The 26,074-nt window shown below is 46.5% G+C and overlaps 1 protein-coding gene and 1 pseudogene across 1 annotated transcript; one reads left to right on the top strand and one right to left on the bottom strand.

The window, feature by feature from the left end:
• The first annotated feature begins 7,288 nt into the window (after nucleotides 1-7,288).
• On the top strand, nucleotides 7,289-13,423 carry LOC120706128 (mannose-6-phosphate isomerase 1-like). Its single transcript, XM_039990701.1, has 5 exons — nucleotides 7,289-7,714; nucleotides 7,823-7,990; nucleotides 9,528-9,740; nucleotides 12,027-12,293; nucleotides 12,827-13,423. Exons 1-5 carry the CDS (start codon nucleotides 7,343-7,345, stop codon nucleotides 13,145-13,147), a joined length of 1,341 nt encoding a protein of 446 aa, XP_039846635.1. The 5' UTR covers nucleotides 7,289-7,342; the 3' UTR covers nucleotides 13,148-13,423.
• Nucleotides 13,424-15,326: 1,903 nt separating this feature from the next.
• LOC120706127 lies at nucleotides 15,327-17,961 on the bottom strand (annotated as a pseudogene).
• Nucleotides 17,962-26,074: the final 8,113 nt, after the last annotated feature.

Below are 26,074 nucleotides of genomic sequence, written 5' to 3'. Positions count from 1 at the left end.
TGGATAAAGTGACTAAACTGCCCTCGATTAAAATAAAACACCCCTGATTAAATCATCGCTCCAGATAATTTGCGGAGGGAGGAACCGGTGGTTCCTCTCAAGCACCTTATCAAGCCTCTTACCAGTTAAGAAGGCACCTATAGTTTTTCCACTGAAGTTCTCGTAACCATGGCCCATTGCTAATTGGGCTCTCAACTACGAAATGGACCAAACCCATTGCCTCAAGAAAATGTTTGGCCCAGTACTTCTTTATCTACCTGGGCTGCAAAAGTTATTGAGGCCCCAGGCCCACGAGCTACAAATTTTCTTGCAGATGACAGAAGACCCACGTGTCAGCCGGATCCTAGCGAGTTACACTTAGTAGATTAGGCCAGCTCCAGCATTCATCCAAATCGAACCGAGAGCGAAGCAGCAGCCGATTTGTACACTGCACCAGTCGAACCGTCCGGGATTCTTTTTAAAATTCTTTTTAAAATCGACCTCTGACGAGTCGAACCAGGGGCAACAGAAAAATCAGCAGCACACAGTAACTCATACGTGGATGCCCCTGGTTCAGCTTGGAGAGGAGAGAATGCTGCTCCTTTTTATTTCTTTAATCACCATACGGGCTCCACAATTCGATTTGTACACAGCAGGGGACGAACCAAACTTTTGTTCGACTTGTTCGATCTTCGTAAATCGATGTAGCACTGGAGCTGCCCTTAGATTTAGTATTGTGCAAGCAAATTTTTTCTACCACTGTCCTGCAAACATGTCCTCGACAGCAAGATACTTGCGGTGATTATTGCCAATCTCAAGATCTATCGGGAAAGTATCTCGAGGTCGAGGACGTTTATATAAGCAGGGCATGTGTTATTCTGCGTCCACATTTGTATTTTTCTTTGTCTTAGTAAATACTAAGATTTATCATTTCGCATCATATTATGTGTACAACCGTGTGTGTGTGTGTGTGTGTTATACTGTGTTTTGAAAAAGAAAAAAAAAACTAGCAAACCTGAATGCTCCAGTTGTAAAAGATTTGCGTCCAGTCAATGAAAGAATGCACACGATGAGTCGGCTGATTGCTTCGTACAGTATGCACACTGAATGAATCGAACCATCCTAGGCCACGGACACGGAGCGTGTTTCCAATTGACTTCAGATCCTTCTTGCTTTTGTTCAGTCACAATCACTTGGGTGAGCAGCCACCGTGCCTTTGGCCCTATTTGCTTCTCTGCGCTAGGGAGTGCTAAAAAATTTTGATTGCTAATTATGGAGTTAAATAAAATCAGATTACAAAATCAATTTCAGAACCCCTGCACTAGAAAGTCTGAAGAATCTAATGAAGTTTTTGACCACGTGATTAGGGAATGATTACTGTAGTATTACTGTAGCTAATAATCAATTAATTACCGCCATTAGATTCGTCACGAAAAATTATATTCATCTCTAAAAAGATTTTATAAATAGACTTCATTTAACACTCTTTGCTTTCTCGACTTGTGTGCATTAGAAGAACCAAACAGACCTTTGCGTGCGAGTATTTCAGAGATCTCGCAGCGTTTCGTGCGACTGTCCCCCCCCCCCCCCCCCCCTCATCGTACAGACGCACACGGTCTGGATTGCCTTGTGATCCGAGCCTCGCCTGTACTGCGCAGCTTGAAGTCGAGATCAGCACGATCACTGTCAGGCGTCAACGTGTCAGCTAGCAGCAATTGGCTTTCCTGAGCTTGCACGCGGGTCAATGGCACTCTGGCTTCAGGCTTCGTTTTCTGAAAGCGCCTGATCGCGTCACTGTTCGTTAATTAAGAACAGCGCACAGCATCTTGTATCGACACAGCAGGTGGGTGATATGAACGAATCAAAGGGGAGTAAGAAATGCTACGACGATATGAACGAATCCCTGCGTCGTCGAATTCAGTTTTTTTTTTTGAGAGGATCGAATTCAGTTTTCTGAAAGTGAGAGGGTTTCTATCTCTTGGTCTGAGCTCTGCAAGGTTTACCGGGAAGGCTCCGGGAGCCTACCCACGTCGGTGGTGCACACCTACAGGAGCAATTCCTAACCCCCTTTCCTCGCTGGACTGCGACGGAACGGAAATTCGAAGGGTCGAGAACGGAAGGTGACATGTGCGGCAAGGCCGGGGCTCGCAGGGCATCCGCTACCCGAACAAATAAAAGCTCAAGTGGTCACAGCCTCACAGGGAGGCTGAAAGCAGCTGAGGAGCCCGAAACCAGTACCGGAAACCTCCGGTATGTCGTGTGACCACAGTTTTGTCGTGTGCACAAACACGGACATATGACAAATCTACCATTTGCCGTGTGCCAGTAGATAGAGCACACAACAAACTTCTGGCACACGGTAAACGTGATGTTTGCTGTGTACCCGAGCAAAAAACTCACGGCAAAAATTCAGCACACGGCAAATAAGTATTATTTGATGTGTGCCTAACTTTTGACACACGTCAAAGAAGCACTATTTGTCGTGTGCCTAATTTTTTGCACACGGAAAAACTTTTACACACGGCAATTTTTATTTAAAAAAGTAGATTATGCATTTCCAATTTTTTCTGCTATACATATACAGTGTATTGTATTCCTTATTAAATTTTGGTATATTTATCTTTTTTTGCTATATTTAGTTATTTGATTTCATTAATCGAATTTTTGGGGTTAAACTGGAAGTGTTTTGAATAGTAGAGTATAATGGATAGAAAAATGATTTTTATAGTAAGGAGTTCAAAGTGATGGCATAAACCTGAGAACATTTGAACTGTTTGAACGAATCGTTCTAAAATTCCATTAAAAGCAAACAAATTCAGAAAATCATAAAATTTGTCATGGTATCATGATTTCATGCATGTAGATTGTGGTAAAATTTTGGGAATGTTTTGCAAAAGTTTTAATGTATGCTTGTTAAAAATCGAAACATCTCCAAAGAAGATCCGTGAAATTGAGACGGAATCGTTTACATTTGAACAGAACGTTACGAACGAATTGGCGTTTGACTTTTAAACTTTTTGTTTGTGCAAAACAAAACATAGGTTCTTTGATGCCAAAGTTCGGTTAATTTTGAGATCAGTGGTATAATTATAATTTTTTTAAATTTGCAATTAAACAATATCATGTCATATCTATTGATCTTGAGCTATCACTGCATAAAATAATAGGTTTGTTGTGTATAATTACTAAACATTAATTGTTGAGTAAATTTTGCAAGGTATTTGAAGTATATTCAATAAAATTTAGTTAAACAGTAGGCAAACTGAATGAAAATATAAATTGAAAAGAAAAAATGTTTGCCATATGCATGGCCGGCGGCACACGGCAACCAAACACAGCCGTGCCGCGCTGCCGCCCGCCGGCCACGCCCCGCCCGCCCGCCACGGCTCGCCGCGCGCCCCGGCCGCCCGCCACGCAGCGCCGCCGGCCCCGCACATTTGCCGTGGGCCAGATCGGCGGCACACGACAAACACTTGCCACGTCATCAATCCAAGGCATCAAAATGAAGCTCTCCCATTAGTTCAAAAATCGTGTGTCTGGTCATCCCCCTCTCTCCCAGGTGAAGGCCGTCGGCCCTCCTCCTCCTCTCTCTCGTCTCTCTCTCTGCGTCGTCCTCAACGACAGCCATATGGGCGGCGGCGGCGGCGGCGGCGGCGGCGGCATCGGGCCCTAGGCCGGCGAGAGCTCCTCCTCCCCGGCCACCTCCCTCCCCGGCCCTCTCCGTCCATCTCTCTCTCAGGGCTCCTCTCCTCCCCCTTTGCTCACCCCTCACCGGAATAAATCGACCGGTGAGGAGGAGCGGCGGCCGCGGCCAGCTAGCTTGTAGGAGTAGAGCAGCTCACGGTGGCGGAGCAGGCGCGCGATGGTGGAGCAGAGCAGCTCGCGGCGGCGGTGCAGCAGGGCGACAGCGGGGAGACGGCGGCGCGGCGGCGCGTGAGCGGAAGTGGAGCAGCGGCGGCGGCGGTTGGCGCAGCAGTGGCCGCGCGCCGACCGGGGGCCGGGCTGCACGGCGGCGGCAGTGCATTGGACGGAACCAGGCTGCGCGGCGGGCGCGGAGCGGCCGGCGGCGCGCAAGCCGGGGTCCGGGCGGCGGCGGCGGCGCGGCGGCCGCGGAGCCGACGGCGGCGCGCAGATCGGGGACCCGGCGGCGCAACGGTGGTTGCGCGGGCGGCGATGCGGCCAGGGTGCCTGCGCCGGCAGGCGGCGCGGCAGACGTGGGCCATGATGGATATTTTTTTTTCAAAAATAATTTGTCGTGTGCCACGTCGGCAAGGCACACGGCAAACTTTGCCTCCACGTCACTTTTTCTGCGGGCCGTCTTTTTTTTTTTGCTGTGGGCCAAGATCTGCACACGGCAAATGCCGTCTTTGCCGACGCAGCCTTTGCCAACGCCTGAATGCCGTGTGCGGCACAGGGCAAAACCTTTACCGTGTGTATATAGGCGGAAAGAGGCGGTTTCCGGTAGGGAACAAACAGGAGCAGTGGACATCACTGTCCGTCGTAGAATACGGATCCGGCTACGGTGCAGGTGCGCGGGACAGCAGCATGCGTGCGTTCTGTTGTGCAGTACAGTGCATTCATTCCAAACTGTTACTGTCAGTTCGTCTGAAATACCAAACGACGGTGATGGGGAAAGGATATGGGGAAACATGACGAGGCAAACGGCATCCGCCTGAATTTGACCATCCTTTTCAGATCATTTCCAGCAGCATACGGTGGCTTGGATCTTAAGCAATTCTAAGAAGTAGAGATGGAAAGTAACCACACAATTCGGAGACGGAAACAAGCGGAACCATTCGGAGTAAACGCGTTGGGCTGGACTATCCGAACGTGTGTTCCCATTGTTTCCGGATCATATCATACTCTGCGGTGGTCTGTGTTAGCAGTTTCAGTAAGCAAACGCAGTCCGTGTGCTAGCATGACACTTTGGATCGTCCGAGTCCAAAACAGGCAGAGTGCAATCGTGAAAGCTGCTAGGGGGTTCCTGCCCCCCTTTAACCAACTCTGAAGACGCGGTTCTCCTCTCGCGTTGCGTAGAGATGTTGTTATTTCAGCAGTCCAGAACGTCAACGGCTTCTAGGCTCGCATGGGTGACGGATCGCCAGCTGTTCAAAGTCCTTGATCTGGGATCACACGAGGAGCACGCAGTTGACAGTTCTAAAAAGCCTGCGCGGGAATGCTTCAACATGGGACTGCTTGAACTCCCAGATGCAGGGTTTCAAATTTGGGAGAGACTGAACTCAAAGGAGCTCTACTAAGGGTCCGTTCGTTTCCACGGGGTTAAACTTTAGCTTCGTCACATAAAAAAAATATTGCTATTAGAATTATTAAATAAAGTCTAATTATAAAATTAATTGCAGAACCCGTATGCTAATTAAGGATTAATTAAGCTAATTAGATCTGTCTCGCGAATTAGTATCCATTTGTGCAAAGAAAATTTATAATTAAATTTTGTTTAATACTTCGAAATGTCAAAATTCTTACTTGATATGATAGGACTAAAGTTTAGGTGGGAAGAACGGGTTATTTTTAATGAAATACAGGTCCTAAATTTATGAAAATACAGTAGCATCTGCGTGTACAGCCGCGCCATGCTACCTGCCTTGCCTGCCCGCTAGCGAGCACTGAAAGGGGTTGATTTCGAGTGTCAGTGGGGGTGGGTCCTTGTTTAACGACTGCATCGTCGCCACATGACACCATTTGCCCGACAAGGGCACTGTTCGTGGGCAGCTCCCGATCGGAAAAAGGCCGAGCGGCATGGGTACCCGCGGCGTGTCCGCGGCCGGGGCCGGCCCAGCTCAGCCGCTTGCCCTTGCCTTTGCCATGCCCGGGAAAGCGAGACCGGCTCTCCGGCCCCGGGCGTGTCGGTGAGCGCTCGGGAGGAAGCGACGGCGCGCGCCGGCGCCACGGCCGGGGTAACGCGAACCACGTGCCGGGTGCCGGGGCCGGCGGTGGTTCACTTCCGGCGCTGTGCTAGCGGTTGGCGCGTACCGGCGGCCGTTGGTGTGTAGGCGTCGGCAGAGATCGAGCTGATACGAGGGCGCAACAGGCCGTTTCTTCGCTGCGTTTCGTCTCGTCTCGTCTTCGCTGTCTCCGGTGTGACGGGGGCGTCTTACGGTGGGGTGCAGGCCGCCGGCCGCGGTTAACGCTCCGCTCCTTGGTGCCCTGCCTGCGGTCGACGGCGTTGATCCTCGGTCCTCGGACGGTGGCTGGCGGCAGCGGTTTCCTTCATGTAGTTATCGGTGGGCCCTCCATCTTCTCTCGTGCCTATCTGGATTTCGCTGGATAAAAAAGGAAAAGAAACCCCCACCATAAGTCATCTTTTTTCGTACTATACTCCTAGTATTATAGTAGGCCCATAAGTCTCATCATATGAGCTTCATTGTGGCCAATAAAAATCCTCACTGCATGAATAGTAAATTGGTTAATGTTCATTAATTTTTAGAGTGCATTGCCATGGATGCCCCCCCCCCCCGGGTTAGCTCCTCAACCTCCGCCACTGCTCCACACCCCCGCTGACTCAACAAAAATTAAAGATAATTCATTCAAGTTTCTCGGTGGTGGTGCGTTCTGTACACAAAAACTTTGCAAAATGACAAATACGAAACAATAGACGTCAACTTTTTTCATTGCGACCGTAGACATTTATTCCTCTCAAGCAGTTAATATGTTTGGAACTTCCACAAATATGATACTCCCTCCGTCCTGATATGTAAATCATTTTAGTTTGTCTTAAGTTAAAGCAATCTAAAAATCTAAATTTAATCAAATTTATATAGAATAATATTATGTACCACACATCAAATAAATAAATTATAAAAATATATTAAATAATAGATCTAATCATCCTCATTCAGAAATTAAAATATTATTTTTTATATAAATTTGATCAAACTTAGAACTGAATAAATTAAAATATTATATTTTAGAATAAACTTAGAACTGTTGTAAAAGAGGAGACATTCACCATGCGAATGGTGAAAAGTTAAACATTCACATATTTGCTCTGATGTAGGCAGTCAAGAAAGAAAACAAATTCCCATATTTACAGTTACAAGAATTTTACTAAATTGAAAAGGCAGACCAGGAAAAAAAAAGCGTTAAAGAAAAGAAGGCAGGTCGTCCCCACCCTCCGGCCCATCATGCACGGCCAACGCAGCACTCGCCCCGGGTTGGAGGAAAACCGACGCGGTCAATTCAGTTGCCACGCCGCATCGGGCGAGTCGAGTCGAGTCGTCTTCTCCCCTCGGCCGCCGCCCAGCAGCGGCCTCCCTCTCTCCCTCCCCTTTAAAATCCAAACGCCCCCGCCCCCCTCCCTCCAACCGTCGGACCCCAAGCCGCCCAGCTCCCGAATCTCCGCCCAATGGAGGACCCGCCCCCGCCTCCGCCTCCTCCGCCGGAGCCCGAGCCCGCGGCCGCCTCCCCGCGGCGCGACGCGGAGCCGTCTCCTCCCCTTCAGCCGCCGCCGCGGCGGAGGCTGCTGCGGCTGCGCTGCGCGGTGCAGCACTACGAGTGGGGCCGGCGCGGGGACGCCTCCCTCGTCGCGCGCCTCGCCGCCCGGGACCCCGACCCTTCGCGCCCCTACGCCGAGCTCTGGATGGGCACGCACCCCTCGGGCCCCTCCACGCTCCTCGACGGCGGCGAGCTCCTCGGGGACTGGCTCGCGCGGAACCCCGACGCGCTCGGCCCCGCCGTCGCCGCGCGGTGGGGCGGCGACCTCCCATTCCTCTTCAAGGTAGGTAGCCCCGGTCAACCGGTGCTTCCCGGGCTCCCGCCCTGTTCGGCTGTCCCACGTTCCGTGCTTCTGCCGTCTCGATCGCTGGTTGACTCCGCGAACGCGCAGGTGCTGTCGGTGGCCAAGGCGCTCTCGATCCAGGCGCACCCGGACAAGAAGCTCGCCGAGGTGCTGCACGCGCTGCGGCCTTCCACCTACAAGGACGACAACCACAAGCCGGAGATGGCCATCGCCATCACCGAGTTCCGGGCGCTTTGCGGCTTTGCGACCATTGAGGTGTGTCTAGAACTTGAATTGTTTACTCTCAACCGCTGTTTACTATTTTTTTCAGCTTTCTCTCTTTTCTTTTTTATTCATCTTGTCAGCCAACCGTTTTTGAAATTTGAACTATCGACTAATAATTTCAAATGTACATGTCAATACCGAATGGGGAGTACACGTTTCCTTTTTCAAATTTGGCACCAAATTACTATTCTAAAATCATACAACTCACTTAGACTTAGTTTCAATCTGTTGCAATCAAAGAGGCTTTCCTTCTCTCTGTTTGATGCTTGGGTGGCGGCTAAGGCCTAACCGCCTAAGATGAAGAAAGTCCTATCATTGGAAGGTCCCATGGACTAGTTGGTTAGCTGACGTTGTTGTTATGTATAATTAATGGTCATAGCAAATAATGTGAAGCACTGTTCTTGATGTGCATGTGTAAGTGGGCATAAGAAAATTAGTGGGGTTTCCTACTTAGAAAAGAAAACAGACAGTGTTTGTAACAATAATACTGTGGGTTGACTTTTTTTACAAAAAAAATGTCCACCGATAATTTCAATTGTATCTGGTTTCTCAATTTGAGAAACTAGATCAAAGAGGAGCTCACTTCCTAGGATTGTCCCACATAACCCTCATGACATATTTAGCAGGATAACTCCCTTACATGCTTTCAGAATCACATTTTATGTTGTACTTGGGCATGTCATAGCTAAAGGGAAATAATATCGGAAAGGAAAGGGCAACTTTGTATAGACAAAAATATTGATTTTTCTTTCAAGTGATAAATCATAAATGTACTTGTACACATCACCTATGATAGTTTTTGCCTGCTTGGATATAACCAAAACTGAGATTAACCATACCACCTTTTAAGTTCAATGTAGTATTTTTGCCAATGCTGACCATCGTCATCCTTTGATTTGTTCAATTGGTCCTTTGTGCATATATTCATTCACTCTCTACCATCACTTAGAGCAAACTAACCCTGGGGCAAACTATCTGTATTATTTCAGTTTAGGGCTGTAGACTATTTGCATAAATTGTATAGTAAGGTGTAATCTTTGGTTTTATAGGAGTTCTGTTTTTTTTTCTGGCTTGCAAAAGGAAATTTATCTTGATGTGAGATTATGGACATCTTTGGTTTTCTAGTCCAGTTTGAATGGATTTATTTGGATAAATATTAAATACTGAATGGTATTCACTTGATGATAGCTAGAAAAGAGCCAGCTGCTTGAACACAGCCAATTCGGCTTTCGCCACAAAGAAATCATTTTATCCTCCGTCCTTTCAATTATACCCTCTCCGTTCCAAAATGTAGGTCGTTTTGACTCTTTTAGATTCATATATTTTGCTATGTATCTAGACATATGTTATATCTAAGTGCATAGCAAACACTATGAATTTAGAAAAGCCAAAACGACCTACATTTTGGAATGGAGGGAGTATATGATGATGTATTTTAAAGAGGAAACTTTTTCTATTTTGTTTAATGTTTTAGTCTGGAAAGCACAAATCCTTACATATAAATGAACATACCCTTTATACAATGAAGGAGCTCAAGGATATCCTGAGGACTGTACCTGAAGTTGAAGGGCTAGTTGGGCATGAAGATGCTGGCAAGCTTATGACTATGAAGGAGTATGATGGGGGCAGTGAAGTAAAATCCACTTTGCAATCAGCTTTCGCTAAGCTAATGACAGCAAGTAAAGACATGGTTTCTGAAGCAATTTCAAAACTGATCAGTCGCCTGAATATTGAGAGCAAGGTGAAAATTTTTCTTGACCTAAATTTCTGTGAGCTTCTACAGTTTTTTGTGACATCAGTTATAGTAACTACCATATATTTTATCATATACTGGAGGTTGCTAGCATATTTGTCCTGCTCTGGTTCTTCATTTATGATGCATTTACTTTTTCTTGATTCACGTGCCATGAAAAGGTCTTTAGGGACTATCTTTTTAAATGATCAAAAAGTTGTTCAGGAGGTTTTGAGTCTACCAGTCCAGCGCCTTCATTTCTATACCTCTCTAGAGCTATCAAACTATACAGATTGCGAAATAGTAAAAACAAAGACAAAACATACGGGCCCTTAAATTCTTTGTGTGTTTGGTTGCTCCAATGCTTTCCCATTTTTCAAATGCTCACATAGATGAAGCTGTACCATGATATATCTAATCCGTGGAAATGGACTACATTTGTTGTCTAGCTGCGACTTATGATCAACCGTTCTACATGTTAATTGAACAGCTGAGGTTGTTCCACACTAGCACTGGAACAGGGCCTGAGCCTTTGAGGGGAGCATATCTGGTGAAAACACCATTGACTTTGAAACTGGTGTAAATTCATAAAAAAAAAACATACCTAAAAGCTTCAAGAAACCTGAAACTTGATACACCTATCATTTGAGAAAAACTTGCATCTGTGCCTGACATTGTGATATACATCTACGCAAAAACTCATCTATTTTAACTCATGAAAGCGGCAATTTTCATGTGCATACGCACTACATGACAAACTTTGTCATGTAGTGCTTACTGCTTATGTAGATGACAAATTTTGTCATTTAGGGCATACACAAATTTCATGTTGATATGTTCTACAAAACAAAACATGCCATCTAGTGCATGTGCACCTGAAATTTGTCATTTTCATATGAATTAAACTAGAATGAATTTGAACTTCAACTTGTATGTGGCTGTATATTGTAGCATGGAGTTTTTTCCCTTTTTTTTTACGAATTGGCACCATTTTCAAAATCTATGGTATATGCTGTGCGGCTTGGGATAGGCTAGATGCACCCTTCATGAATCCAGTGCACCTATGTGAAAGTTAGAAGAATATTTACTAGAAACTCTTTTTGTTACTTATTAAAATGTTGATACTTACTTGAGAACAAACTGGTAAAGTGAAGCTCTTTTCCTTGGAAAATGACGACTTCCCTTTTGGCATGAAAAAGGAAATGTTGCCTGTGGATTGTTGCAGCAATACTCTCAGGAGTGGAAGTGTTATTGTCTCAAATGAGTTCAGAGTTACAGATTTCCCATCAGCCAATGAAAATGCACTGGTTTTTTCTCTCCTCAACTTGAGCTCTACACGGTAGCTTTGAACTTTAGGATTTCCACCTCAGCTTACAGATCCTGTAAGTTCCAGACGTGTGTAGTATAGGTTAAATGTAAAGATGATATAATGTTAAGGTTGAGCAGAGATTACAAGGCCACGCGTAGCCTGCAATGCTAAATATCATGTTATTGCAGCCACATTACAATATTTATGACAGATGTTAACATTATGTTTCCTTAAAAAGGAAATGTTAACATGTAACCATGGCATTGGATCTAACCAAAAAGAACTCATGGTTAGCATAACTGACAAGTCGTCATCGTTGATTACAAAGCCTCCTATGTTGGGTATACAATATGTTGCATTTGGGACAAGGAACCATTGGAAACTGCGAGCATTTACTACTAAAATGTTGGACATGGAACCATTGGAAACTGCAAACATTTACTACTAACATATGGAAGCTATTTGGCCATGCTAAAAAAAAACACACCAGGTTGCCATTTTTATTTACATCATGACGTTCCCTTTTGTTGTGATTACATGATTTGGATGTTTTTTTCCAAATTGTTTCTGTTACAATAAGAAAAATTTGCACCAGTGTTCCGTATTTTTTCGCATGACCACATATGCCTTTGAAGTTTATATGACCACCTAACTTTTTTGGTGCACTAATTATAGTTGCAACCCAAAATTTTTGAAGTAGGTGTTAAATCTCAACAAACATGTACTAAATTGAATGTATAGCAGCTAAGCTGCTATTTTTCATAAGTAGGGGTTGGTATTTGCAACAATTCAAATATACTATGCCCAACGCAATTTGGTCTAGTTGAAAAAGATCTGAATGGTGATAACTGATAAGCGACTAGACAGACAGGTTCCTTTGTTCTCCAAAGTACACATATGTCGCATCAGTATTCAATAATGCACAATGAGCAGCAGTGGAGAAGCCTTTGATTGGGTCTTGATTCATGGTTCCTTTCTCTATTCAGATTAGAACCTTAACAGATAAAGAACAGCTGGTTTTATCCCTGGAGAGACAATATCAAGAGGATGTTGGTGTTCTAGCAGCGCTTTTCTTTAATTATGTCAAACTTAGTCCTGGTGAAGCACTTTATATTGGCGCAAATGAACCGCATGCATACCTCTCTGGGGAATGCATTGAATGTATGGCCACTTCAGACAATGTTGTCCGTGCTGGTTTGACTCCTAAATACAGAGATGTGCAAACTCTCTGCTCAATGCTAACTTACAGACAGGTGAGTGTCATTGTTATTTATTGTGTCATGTATATAATGCTTCCTCTATATTTTACTTGCTCCACTGTTAAGGTTTAGGAATTCTTTATCTGGCAAGCATATCTGCCATGTTTACCATACTGCCAGTGACCTCTGAGTAAATGGGTCAAAGTAGTATCCGCTGTATTTTTTTTATAAAAAAAGTAGTATCCGCTGTTAAAGTGTTATCCACGGGTCACTTTTCTTATGATGTTTGAACATTTAAGTTAGTACCTAAGTTCACCTGATTCACATTCTCTTTAGTGTTAAAAATATATAACATATAATTTTTTAGAGAATCCTAGTTTTTGACTAGACACATTCATGGAAACAGTGAAATGTCAAGTATCTTGTTATTTTGAATCAAGTAAATAAATCTAGTGAGTATGCTAGTGTGTCAAGTCAGAAGAAAAACTAGCTGATAATCTGCTCTTCCAAGCTACTTTCACGATTTTGTGATTCGCTTATTTAATTTTATAATCTGTGGATGTAATCACTGAGTCTCCTTCACGCAGGCCTTCCCAGAAATCTTGCGAGGTGTTCCTGTGCAGCCACACGTAAGGCGCTACACCCCACCATTTGATGAGTTTGAGGTCGATTCCTGCTTGGTACCTCCAGGTAAACTGGTTGTCATATCCCCGGTGCCAAGCCCATCTATCTTTCTCGTCATGACCGGGGAAGGTGAGCTCCAGGCTGATTCTCTGTCTGATGGGGAAAAGGCAAAGGAAGGTGATGTTTTCTTCGTCCCTGCATACACTGAGGTTAAGCTCTCTGCCTCTGGCCCTGAGTCCATGAAGCTGTACAGGGCTGGGGTTAACAGCAGATCCTTCAACTAACTGATGCGTCGATCTTTGGTCGCCTAGGGAAGGAGAGTTTAGGGGTGTCGTAAGTGGACCACACTGTAATTGTAGGGAAGAGTCCCCAGCTACAAAATATACGTGAAATGAAATGATTAGTTAGCAAAAGGTTTCATATACTAATGTATAGGGCTACAGGCCGATGAAAGAATAAACTGGTTCCTTTCATATCTTGATTGACAACTTAGTGTAAAAATGTCTTAGTGCACTCCACATTGATGCACTAGAAAGGAATAAAATGATGATTAGTGTCAACCGTTTGGCTGCCTTTTTGTTCAGAGTTCAATTGTGCGAGCTGTCCGATTTCCACTTCTGGAGCATTTGGATCATTGGAAACAAATTTTCACATGCAGAGGGCATGGATGTGCTAATCCGGTCCATTCTACTACTGAGCCTGAGCTTGTAAACAGTTCCTCTTAGTTACTTAGCTAGTTAGCTTCATAACCAGGCCCAGGATGGCTTTGCTTCTAGAAGAACTGTAGCTTCGGTAACTTTAAGGTGGAAGAATATTTGTCGTGCACAGGCCATGAGTATTTGGCAAGATGGAATAGACATCACTCTGTTCATCTGCATCCAGCCAATAATATTTCTCTCACACCAAACCAGCACCAGCCAGCCAGCAGTACTTTTCTCTCACAACAAATCAGTATCAGCCACAGTCAGCTGAACAGGCATGGCCTATGGGCGAGAAAATGAGTTCACTACGCAGTGGATTTCCTAGGAAACGTGGCCGTCGGTTGGCCGGATGTAATACTTGGTGGGTTGGTTAAAGCCTTAAAGGGAACTTCTATAGGGTGATTTAGTATGCCGCTATGCCTTAACGTGTCTAGTAAACCAAAAGAAAAAAGTTCAATTTACTCCCTTTGGTTATAGCCAAAGTTTGGATAGCCACTTAAATTATAACTTGGTTCGATTTACTCCCTAAACTATACTATTTGGTTCACTTTACCCATAATACAATTTGTCTTTTTTTTTGTTTTTTCATACACAAGTTGAATTTTAATTTCAAATTTTGCAGGGTAGTAGTTGACATCACAATTCATATTTAAAAAATATTATAATTTTTTCCTCGTTAATTTTCATATAATCTTGAACTCCAATGATTATTTTATTATCAAATATTCTATCCTGTCAAAATAATAATAAAAAATTATGATATATTTTTTCTAGCATGCATTATGATATGTACTATTATTTTGTAAAATTTCAACTTCAAACTCTACCTATGCATGGAGAAATAAAAAAGAAAAATTATATTAAGGGGGTAATTTGAACCAAAGAGCATATATTGGGGGTAAAATAAACCAACAATAGTTTAGAGGGGTTATCCAAACTTTGGCTATAGTTGAGGGAAGTAATTTAGACATTTTCCAAACCAAAACATCCCTTACAAGACCTGCATAGCATAGATACATGTTGATTATGTTTTAGTTTAACATTGTAGAATGTTAACTGCATGTGGGGTCCACGTGTCATGGACAAACCAAAGTTTGCCCACCTTTTGTTTTTGCGAAATCAAATTTCCACATGAATATGATCTAAACATGCACTTCCTGCAAAAGTTTTGGTCCTGCATTTGTACGTCTCAATCGGTCGTCACCAACCTTTTTGGAGCAATTTGAGGTTCCAACCAAGCAGGCCCTGAATAGGTTGGATACTTCCTTGGAGAATCTCATCGTAGGGTAATTATGGAGCTAACAATAGTTGCGAGGAGCATCTGGGAGCATGGGCGATGCCATCTACGACTCTTCGATAAACTAGGCGATCCCAGACCTCCCAGTCAACGTGCCCCTGCCGGCTGCGCCAGAGCTCGCACTGTCCCATGCACAGCACATGCACCTCCTTAGCGGCAATGGAAAAAAAAAGTGATCTTAGTTTGTCAGCACTGCACCATCTTCTACTCCCGAGATCTGTATGTATAGCTTCTCGCACTAGCAACTTGGCACCTTAGAATATGTAGCATGTAGGAAGTTGACTCTAGCTTAGTGTACAACCTGGCGGAGATGGTAAAAAGAAAATGTACAGTAGTACTGCTAGTTACAAGTACACAGCATTCCTGAATTCTGATCGCATGGACGCTCTAGTTTTTTTTTTGTGGTAGAGATAGTTCTTTTTACTGTCCTTGAAAATGTGTCTAGAGGTACTAAAATTACAATGTGAATGTGATGACGAGAAATACTCCTAGCTAGTAGTACATTGCTTAGTTGTTCTTGGGGTTCTTGGGCTTGGTTCTAAGGCGCGAGAGCGCCTTCTTGAGCACAGGGCGGAAGCGCTTCATGTCGAGGCGGACGTCCTGCTCGAAGAGGTAGACCCCCATGAAGGACACCCAGTCCTTGGCCTTGATGCTCCCCGGGTCGGCGATCACGGGGTGGTCGCGCGGGTACCTGTCCAGCAGCGTGCTCTCCTCCGGCGCCACCCGGTACTCCAGGTACCGGAGCCCCATGTCCCTGGACGGGCCCCGGAAGTAGCTCGCCACGAACTCGAGCGGGCCCAGCGGGATCACCTGGATCACCACCGCGCCCCTCGGCAGGAACACCATGTTGGTCAGCCCCGCGCCGTGCACGCCCACCACGGCGTCGCAGCTGTTGGCCAGCTCCGCGAACGGCGCCACCTCGTGCCCGCCCTCCGACACCACCACCTCGAACCCCACCCTCCGCGCGCCCCGCGCGATCTCCTCCACGTTCAGGAACCGCCGGTTGCGCGCGCGCGCGATCACCAGGAGCCGCGGCCGCCGCCCCGACGCCCGCGCCGGCGCCGCGACGGCGTCGCGGGGGAGCCCGTAGGCGGCGCGCAGGAACGCGGTGAAGTCGAGCATGGAGTAGCCGTTGGGCGCGCTGCGCGGGTCGATGCTGAAGTCGTCGTGGCTGGTGAGCCCGACCTGGACGCGGCGGAAGCAGCGCGCGCGCGGGTCGCGGTCCAGGTCCACCGGCTCCGTACTTGGAGAGGCCCCGGAACACGGGCGCGTACTTGCCCACCCACCACGCCTGGTGGTTGGCCACCAGCAGCAGCACCTCGCCGCCGTACTGCCGCGCCGTCAGGAACAGCGGCAGGACCACGTCCGTGAACGCGTGGAAGTAGTTGCCCGTGTACCCGCGGTCCGAGAACACCAGCGCCGGCACGTCGTGCCGGTCCGTGCACGCCGGCGCGCCGCCGGCGGACGACACCGACCGCACCGTCACCTCGCGGACGTTGCGCATGGCGTTCGGGTCGGCCTTACGAGGGTACGGCTTGACGCGCCACGACTCCTCGCGGAAGCTGCGCCCGTCCGCGCCGGGCGGCGCCACCAGGGTGACGCTGCCGTTGGCGCCGACCACGCGGACGTCGCCGTCGAGCTCGCACCAGTCGATGCGGTGGTTCGACGTGACGTCGCACAGCGGCTTCCATTCCCGTGCCGGCGCCTCCCAATCTTGCAAACGGTTAAAATTAAGCACGTTGCTTGTTAATCAATTATGCAGTTACTGGATGGTGTCCCAAGCCCAAACCGTTCAAAATGGTTTGGCTAACTGGTTTGTCAGAAGGAGACAAAAAAAAATCTTTTGCCACGAACATAAGAATCACCTACTTACCTGCTTGCTTGACCTCTGGAGTAGGTGGAATCAGTTGGACCGGAGAGGCCTCAATTTCTGGAGTGGGAGGAGGAGGGGCCTCAATTTCTGGAATCTTGTCAGCAGGAGCTTCGATTGCCGGAGCGGGGGCAGGAGCAGGGATTTCAGCAGGATCAGATGGAAATGGAATCACGGAGGGGGAGCTGCCATTGGTGCTGCTGCTGACACCATCGCTGTTCTCGGGTGGATTAGCAGCAGCTTCCGCTACAGCATTCTGCACCTGCAGTTCCTGATCTTCAAGAACACCTGACAAGGAAAGCAAGAACACGCTCACACTTATCCTACCGAATTGGCATCAGCTTGTTAGTTCAAGATGGCTGCTTGCTGACCTGATTCTTGCGTGGTGTCTGCGGAATCTGGTGACAGGGGGAGAACAGCAGCGGCGCTTGGGTCATCATCCGTCTCAGGAACCTCATCCTTGCCGCCCTCCGCCGCAGGATCCGGTGGCGCCGCAGAGGCAGCAGCAACGCCAGAATTGGAAATGCCGCCTCCGCCGACGTCATCTTTCTCGGCCTCATCCTTGCTCCTCCTCTCCTTCGACAATGCACCTTGGTGGTTCTGCTCGCCCAAACCTAAACCGAAGCGAGGAAGAACAAGCAGGTCGTTGACCGGTTACTGATGTCGATGTCACTGGCTGCTTACTTAGCAACTCTCTACACTACAAGCTTGAAGGTGCCTCTCACCTAGTGGCTGCTTCGAATTATCTCCGGCGTTGACCGGCGAGCTAAACCCAACTGCATTCTTGGCCGAGGAACTTACTGCGTGCGCAAACACAGAAATGAGAAAGATTATTTGAAAAATTAGCCAAGTGAACAAGAGGAGAATGCAGATAGTGACTGATAGCGCTCTGCTGAAGAGATTCTAGCATTCTTGTGGTTTACTCGGTTGCTTGCTCATGGCGATGTGGACGGCGTCGAATTTGGCGGTGGAGACGTAGGCGCAGGTGACGATGAGGAGGCCGGCGAAGAGGCCGATCCCGAACTTGCGGGGCTCCACGCTGCTGAAGCTCCTGAGCAGCTTGGTGTCGTGGTGAAGGCGGCCGCCGCCGCCGCCGCAGCTGTTGTACGCCACCTTCCCACTGCCCTCCATTGCTCTTCGCGGCGAGCTCACAACATAGCACCGCGCACCAGGGCACCAGGCTATGTTAAAATAGAGAGTTTAAAATAAATTTTCGATGTGCTCGTTAAAAAAAAATTCTTGATCGTCAATCGAAGGATCTGGTGTTGCGTGGAATGGAAGTACCATACAACGGGCCAGAATAGAAGTCTTGCAGCAGCATCGAATCCATTGAAGTATCACGTGACAGACCAATTTAAGTATAGGAGTCTTCTGAATTCAGATACTAGCTAGGAGCAATGAATCGAAACGAAGTTTAATGTGTAGTAGCAAGGTAGATGCCCCGCAACTCTGACGTAAACTTCCACTCCTATTGTCCGGTCGCCTGAAATCTCGGCAGCCTTGGGAAAAACATGGCGACGTTATGGGTAGTTTTGGTGTTGTCTGGTTCTCCGGCAGCCTGCAGGCTCAGAGGGATGGCGAAGGAGTCGGCCGGACCAGAAATGGGACGTCGAGGGGTGATATCGCGAGACGTACGCATGTGGAAGCACTAGCCGTGGAAGTGGAACAAATGCAGGCGGGCGGTGGGCACTTCGGCGATGGGAAAGAAGAAAAATGATGTTGTTTGCGTGAGGTGGCGGGGGGCGAACGCTGTTGTTAATGTGGAGGATTGGATTCGAGGAAGACGAAGAACAATACATCTCTGTTGCTTATGGGTCTATGAAATTTTAGCATCACCCTGCTTCAGCCAGGAAACTTAATCTCTACCCAGACCTCCAACCACATATGACGACCTTGCCAGATTGAGCTTCTCCATGAAGGCTGTTGGCATCTCTTACATTCCTCCTTTAAAACCAGGACAACGGGTGAGTGAGGCCGTGAGGGGGCGTGATCACCGATCACTGAAGGCGACAATTACGCCACCTGAGAGGAAAAATAGTGGGAGAGCGATGCCCACAGAATAGTGGGACCTATAGAGGGAAAACCGGGCATCGCTATCCGGAGCTGCGGCGTGGGCAAAAGCAGAAGTGATGCCATTTACCAGATGGGGCCCACGTAAAGTAAAAAATTTACCGAGACTACCTCTTGTTACTACAGTGATTTTATTATTATTTATAATTCAGGTATCGGTGAATGTAGATGCACCGGTTTTAAATTTTTTTAGTATTACTCTGAGTTAGCATCACTAGCCTGAAGTGATCTCCAAATCCTCTCTCTCCTCTTTGCGCACCATTCTAGTACACACTGTGGAGAGCCCGAGGGGCGGCGAAGTGGGAGTGCAAAAACAAGAAGTGTCTACGCATGCAAAAGTTGGCCCACACACATCAAACGCATGTAACGCGCGCCTAGCTATGTTCGTGGGCCTCACAGGAAGACAAGAAAAAGTGGAGAATAAAATCAAATACTCGCCGACGTCACTTGCCTGCAAGGGGTTGCGGAAGAAAGATAAATTTTAAACCGATCATCCAAATTATATCTCAATTTCACCAGAACATTTCTTACAATAAAAATTTTCAAAACAAGTTTAAATTTGATTAAGCTAGAATGATATTATTTTGATGAATTACCAACAACTTTTTTTGCTACAAACAAAAGATTAAACATGATACATCATAACTTAATGTTCAGAACAAAGGATCCAAACACATATGAATTGTTCTACAGAGAGGAGCAAAAGCATCAACATTTACAAACACATTAATTTTAGAGGCAAACAATTTAGTCTACAAAATAAAAATAAAAAACCAAAAAAATAAAATACAAATCAGTAATACCAAAGATAAAAAGAAAAATGAGAAAGAAAAATAATATAAAATATAAAATAGAAGAACAAGAAAGCAATGAGAAGGAAATAGGAAAACAAAATAAAATAGATGAAGGAAAGAAATAAAAGATAAAGTAAAAGAAGGAAAGCACAAAAAAAATATTGTCGGTTGTCTCCTTGCTATTACCAGAGAGAAGAGCAAGCATGGGCTGCATTTGCTGAGATTTATGGGCTGCATCTAGTTCTATTGGGCTGTTCGAAATTGTTATCTCAAACTGCCATGCGAGTACTCAGCAAGAAGGTTACGGATGTTCTGCAGGATCGTGTTTAAAGGACGATCTGGCAAAAATATTAGGAGTCACGTGTATGACTAGCAGTAAAACAATCAAATAAGACAGAATAATTTTTATATTGCTAGAACAATTGTTCTAGCTTCAAAAAAATTGTTCCGCATTCAAAAAATGTTCCACAAAAATCAACCAAGTGTGATTTTGTTTTGAAGTTTTGTCGCAATAAATACATTGGTGCAGTCAGATTTTGATTTGGATATACGGTTTTGAAAATATAACTGTGTGACACCTGTCACACGTCTGACTCATAATAGCAGTCACACGTCTAACTCCTAATAGCAGTCACACGTCTAATAGGGCACGTTGGGTGGCCCAGGTCTGCCCCATTTAACCGGTGGCCTGAGCTAACCCATGACCCTAGGATATAAGCCACGCTCCATCCGCCTAAGCCCGGACGCAGCTCGCTATTGCTTCGGATGATGGTCCATGGAACAATCACTTGAATTCAGCGGTCTATGAGCAGCTCCTCCCTTCTCACGCCACACTTTCTTCTTCCCAAACACACCTTCGGCTCCCGCTGTCCGCCTCCCAGCCCCTCCCACACCCCACCGGCGTGGGCGACTGGCGTGGAGCTCCACGCGGGACCCTGGTTTGTTCGCGCTGGCCACCACCTAGCACCGTTGCTGCCGCCTCCCACTGCCACCGCCGTCCACCACCGTCGACTCCCCCACCCGCCGCCAGCACAACCGCCATCTCCTGTCGCCCGACTGGCGACGCCCCGGCGCCGCGCCTCGCAGCCCCCGCGTCCGCCTCCTCCGACCCGTCGGGGCCGGCCTGCCACTACCGGCCCTCCCTCTAAGGCCCGGGTGAGCAGCCACCCTCCGATAGCTCCCTAGCATGCAACAACGGCAAGCGGCGATGTGAGCACGAGGAAGAAGGAGGCAGTGCTAGGTTGCAATTGCAAATGGGACGTATTGGGCTGAATTGAGGGCATCGCTCCTCTTCAGGCGATGGCTCGGTGATTTGCAACATATATATGCGATATATAGTCATGCCGCCTAAGCCCTAGCCACACGCTACTAACACTCGCCTAGCTTCTCTTGCCTCGCCCTCCCTCTCCACCTCCATATCACCTTGCAAAGCGGCATATGGTGGTGGTGGATCCATGGGTGGCATGTGCGGAGCTGCGGAGATGGCTGATCTTCTTCTTCTTCTTGTGCTCGTTTAAGGAGCTCGAGGCGTGTGGAGAGAGACCGAGGTCACTAGGGCGAGCATGATATGGGGAGACCGAAAGGGAGGAGTTGGGTGTTGGGATGAGGGTGAGAGGATTGAGGCATACTTAACACAATAGTTGACTGTGCAGTCCCTAAGCTCGTATGCTGGCATGGCACGACCCACAAACTTATTCTTGGTGTGCCTTGCCTACCTTAACGGCATGTGTCGTACCATCCATTTAGCCATGTACGCACAGGAGCGACCGAGGGAGCGTGGGTGACAGACTCCCCGCGGTGAGGCACCTTGTTTGGATTGAAGGGAGACCTTAGTGATAAAATTTGAGCCATTTAATTGGGTTCTAAAATTGAGAGGCCCATGGAGTATTATACATTCGATCATATTAATTGGAACAAAAAAAAATCTAGTTTGCACTCTCAAACTTTCACAAAAGTCTAATTTTCAATGTTTAACTACAAACCCCAATAACGGAGGTCATCCAACTATCGAAACTCTACAAATTGATGGTTTCAAAGGTAGTTTTTATTTTATAAAAAATAAATAATTCAAGTTTAAACTAAAAAATACATAAGTATTTCATTTTAAATAAAAACAAAACAACTGTCAGCATTTTTCTAAAAATGTAATCTATCTACTTATGAGGTATTCGGTTCCAATTTTTTCATATCCCTAGTATGTGTTTGCTTATAGTTATGCATATTGTTTTTGAATTAATAAGATTCAAATAGAGCAACATTATGTAGGTTATATTTTTAGAAAAAAATTAATATTTATTTTTCTGATTTAAACTGAAATAGTTTTGATTTTTTAATTCTAACCATTTTTTAAATTTTTTAAAAAATACAAAACCATCTTTGAAATCACCCAAATGGTCAAATTTTTCCGCTTTGGGTTGTTGGATGGTCCTTGTTATCCGATTTTGTAGCCGCAGGTCAAAAATTGAACTTTTATGATAGTTTGAAGGTGTAAACTGGATTTTTTTCCTATTAATTATACTAAAAATGTCTTAATTAGTAAAAACTATGGACGCCCCCAAGTAATACCATTCTATCCTAAACTTCTAAGTACTCCTAACTCCTAAGTCTTTGCCATTTCCGGGTATGCTGTAACATGGTTAGCCCGCCACACTTGCCAAAACTTCCCAACTACTCTGCCTAGTGCATGTCAACTTCCAATCGTCCTGCTGCTATATCTCTTGTTTGCCAGTATCGCTGACTCGTGGCTGTTCCACTGCTGCTAAGCTAGCTAGTGCACGTCGATTTGCACTGTCCTATGGCATTTCCCTTTTGCTCGCTAGTGCGTCACTGTCAACGGCAAGGGGGGCGGCCATTTCGCTCCGAGGTAGTGCGCGGCCCTGTGGGCTTCGTTTCCGGGAAGCGACGACATCCCAGGTGGGGATTTATTTGGACATCACCGGACGGAGGAGGAGAGTTCATCTTTGTTTTTTCCATTCTTCCTGTCCTCTCCTCGTTCTGACCTCTGACGACGGCCCGATCGGCGATCGATCTTCTGGCTAAACGAAAACACCAACCTTTCCACATCGTGGCGTTGAACAGTGCGCATTTTGGCACGAGGCTATTAACTAGCTCGCCGTCTGAAAGTGATCGGGTGCTCTAGCCTAAGAAGAAGAAGGAGTGAATTAGACACAATTAAAAAATTAACCTATGGCTCCAACTAGTTTGTACAAAATTAAACTAAAACAAACTATCTAGATGTGCAACTACGGTTCACCTTAATGTGTAACCCTCATCCCAAAAGAGTTTTACAACCTATAGCCAATCCTAGCACGATACTACACTAAGAAAGTAAAGGCATACAATTTGCAATAAGAAATACGGAAGCTTAAAGAGAGAGATGAGAGGAAGCGAACTCTCGACACGAGGATTTATCACGTGGTTCGGTTTGCCACAAAGGCGCCCCTACGTCCATGTTGTTGAACCACTCACTAAGAGTATCGCTTCCCGGCAATCAAGTCTCTTCCGTGAACACAATCACGGTCACCTTGATCCCGATCTTCACTAAGGGAGATTGCCCACGAAGGAGGGGTCTCCGTCCCCCGCACAATGTCGTCGACGCCGCTCCACACCAAGCCGGAGGGTCGTAGACTTGCCGGCGAGCCACCAAAGCTCCAAGGATGACCGGCGCACCAAGATACAAGGATGGTTCACTCTAGAACCACAGCACAAGGATCTAAACCTTGCTTGATCACTCACTCAAGAGCTAACCTAGCACTAACACTCACAAAGCTTGTGCTAAGGACTAAGGATATGACCAATGAGCTCTTGTATGGCTTGGAGATATTCTTAGGTGTGTGTGTATGACTTCTAGCAACTCCAGCAATCTTCAAATGGCCGGGGGAGCACATATATATAGGCCTTCAAGTCGAACTAGCCGTTTGTAGCCGTTGGTAGAATTCTGCGTAGGCATCGGAACTTCCGGTGAAGAGGCGTCGGAACTTCCGGTCACTCACAGCAACTGAAGTAGCCGTTGGCTTGCTGACACAGTTGCAGCGACTCCAGAGACCATCGGATGAACCGATGCTTTGGGCGTCGGTTCAACCGGTCACAACAGCAACTGGACTAGCCGTTGGACCTCTCTCTTCTGCTGACGTCAATGCTCCGACGGTATGCACCGATGCTCCGTCGGTTGAACCGGTGCTGAAGGCTTGGCTCCTGCGTGTTTGACATCGTCTCTGGGACATAGTACATCCAATGCACCGATGCCTAGTTTGACTCTGTCGGTTCAACCGGTGACCTGACTATCTTGACTTGGTCTTCGCTTGTTCTCTATTTGGTGCTCAGACTTGCACCGATGCCAGGACGTCGGAACTTCCGACAACCATCGGATGCACCGATGCTATAGGCATCGGTTCTTCCGGTGCTACTGATTTCAGTAGAACTCGTCCAATTCAGCGTTTCTTTGAGTTCTTTCTTCGTGTTTTGCTTTGCTTGGCCTTTTTACTTCATCCCTGGGATCTAGAAATATTCACTTAACAAAGCCATTAGTCCCATTGATTGTGTTGTCATACGATCACTAAAATCACTCGAAATGACATAAATGGTGCCATGTTCGTTACACCGTCCCGGACCCACACACGAGAGCCAAAAGGTCTCTTTGTCACCAGGTCGGGTCGTCAAATCTTAGCCCCAGTCACCACCCCTGTCCTGTACTGCTTCACTGCTCTGACCGGTTGAGTCACCGTTGCGTAATCCCGTTGCTGTCTTGCACGCGGTCTCGCGGAGAGAGAGCGAGAGGAGCAAAGGAGGAGCTGCACGCCGGCCGGCCGGTCTCGTCAAAGGACAGCAGAGACGACGAGCAAACTCTCTCCCGGCGAACCACTCGCGGCCGCTCGCCACCACCGCCGGTGTGGACGTGCGCGTAGTTTATGGTGCCCAAATGCCCTGCCGTCGCGGCTAATGCCACGCTTTTCCAGAGATATTATCTCCAGAAGCTAGCGTCGTCTGCTCCAATTCGTGATCGTTGTTAAAGCAAAACGTGGGGAATAATTATATTCCGGCCGTCAGAGACGGGGTCAGGACTGGAGAGAGAGAGTTTCGCGGGCTCAAGCAACATAATTAAGCTAGTGAGCTAACCTAGCTAGCTAGCTTTCACATCCCTTTTTCTCCCAGTCTACTGCACTGCACTTCACTCCTGAACTACCACTGGGACTTGAACAGATGGTTGGCGGTGAACGCCGCCGGCCCAGGGAAAGTACGAGCATAGTCTTCGTTTTTTATTTTTCATTTTTTAACGTTTCGAGATAATAAACGATATCAGTTACCTAGCACATCAGGGAGGAGAAAGCTTGGAATTCTGATCTGCTAGCTGTGTGGTCACGTCAGGTTGGAGTGCTGGACTGATCGATGCTGTGGTTTTGTCTGCAGGTTCGTGTGTCTTGTTCCGTTTGCGGCGATGCCTGCTGATGGGAAAGCTCGCTCGATCGGGTGAACTGAACCAGCCTATTGGTTTCCAGCATGTGTGGAAAGCAATGCAAATTAACATCATCATGATATATACCCATACGAGTGTGAAGCCTCAAATGCACTCTTCGCTGCGGCTGGTGGCCGGTGCTGGTTTGTTATGAATTACTACTAGCTAATTGGTGATTGATGCTGGTTTGGTGTGAGAGAAAAATACTATTAATTGGCTGGAGAAGCAGCCAGCAAAACAGAGTGATGGAAGTTAGTTCTCCATATAGCTTGGGCTACAAGCACGCTCTCCAAACTAATTAACTGACGCTATGCTGAACAAAAATACCCTTAATTAAAAGTCTGGTGCCATGCCTATATGATTGTGCACGTTCAAAGTTAGGCAAGCAGTCAAGATTCACTTTGAAGGGTCAGGCAAACGTGCACAAATTCAAATGGAAGCCAACATCATCATATATACCTAGTATAAGGAGCATGTTCTCATGTAACCGCTGTGCTAGCACCAGCAGGGGGCAATGGTTTGTTTCCACAGGTTCAATGAACATACCCAGCACGACAGTTTGACTAAGACATGACAAGAATGACTTCTGTTTTTCCTTGCATTGACTCTTATCCTGATGAATGTAAAGGCTACTTAAAAGTTGACACACTTATCTTGAAAGACTCCTATCACCAAGTTGGTATGGTAGCAACAAGCACAGTAGATTATTACAATGGGCAGAGCTAGCTTCTATATATGCTACTATTTTATTTTGTTTTATATATTGTGGGGCAAGGAGGGGGCAAAATGGGTATTACGCGAAGCTACCTACACCTTTGATTGTTCTCAGTATTGTAGTATACATGTACAAGTAATTAGCAAAAGCCAAAAGCTAATAAGGAGGCCCTGGGTCGTGTGGCCCCACCGATGGGCACCTCTCATGTTTGGAAGAGTTACTTTGAGGGGGTGTTTAGTTCATTTTGCAAAATTGTGTAAAGATGTAAATAGGGCATTTGAAGTACTAAATGAAGTCTATTTGCAAAACTTT

The sequence above is a fragment of the Panicum virgatum genome, chromosome 5K (genome assembly GCF_016808335.1).
Source record: "Panicum virgatum strain AP13 chromosome 5K, P.virgatum_v5, whole genome shotgun sequence".
Classification (NCBI taxonomy): domain Eukaryota; kingdom Viridiplantae; phylum Streptophyta; class Magnoliopsida; order Poales; family Poaceae; genus Panicum; species Panicum virgatum.
This window is presented reverse-complemented; position numbering and strand designations above follow the sequence as displayed.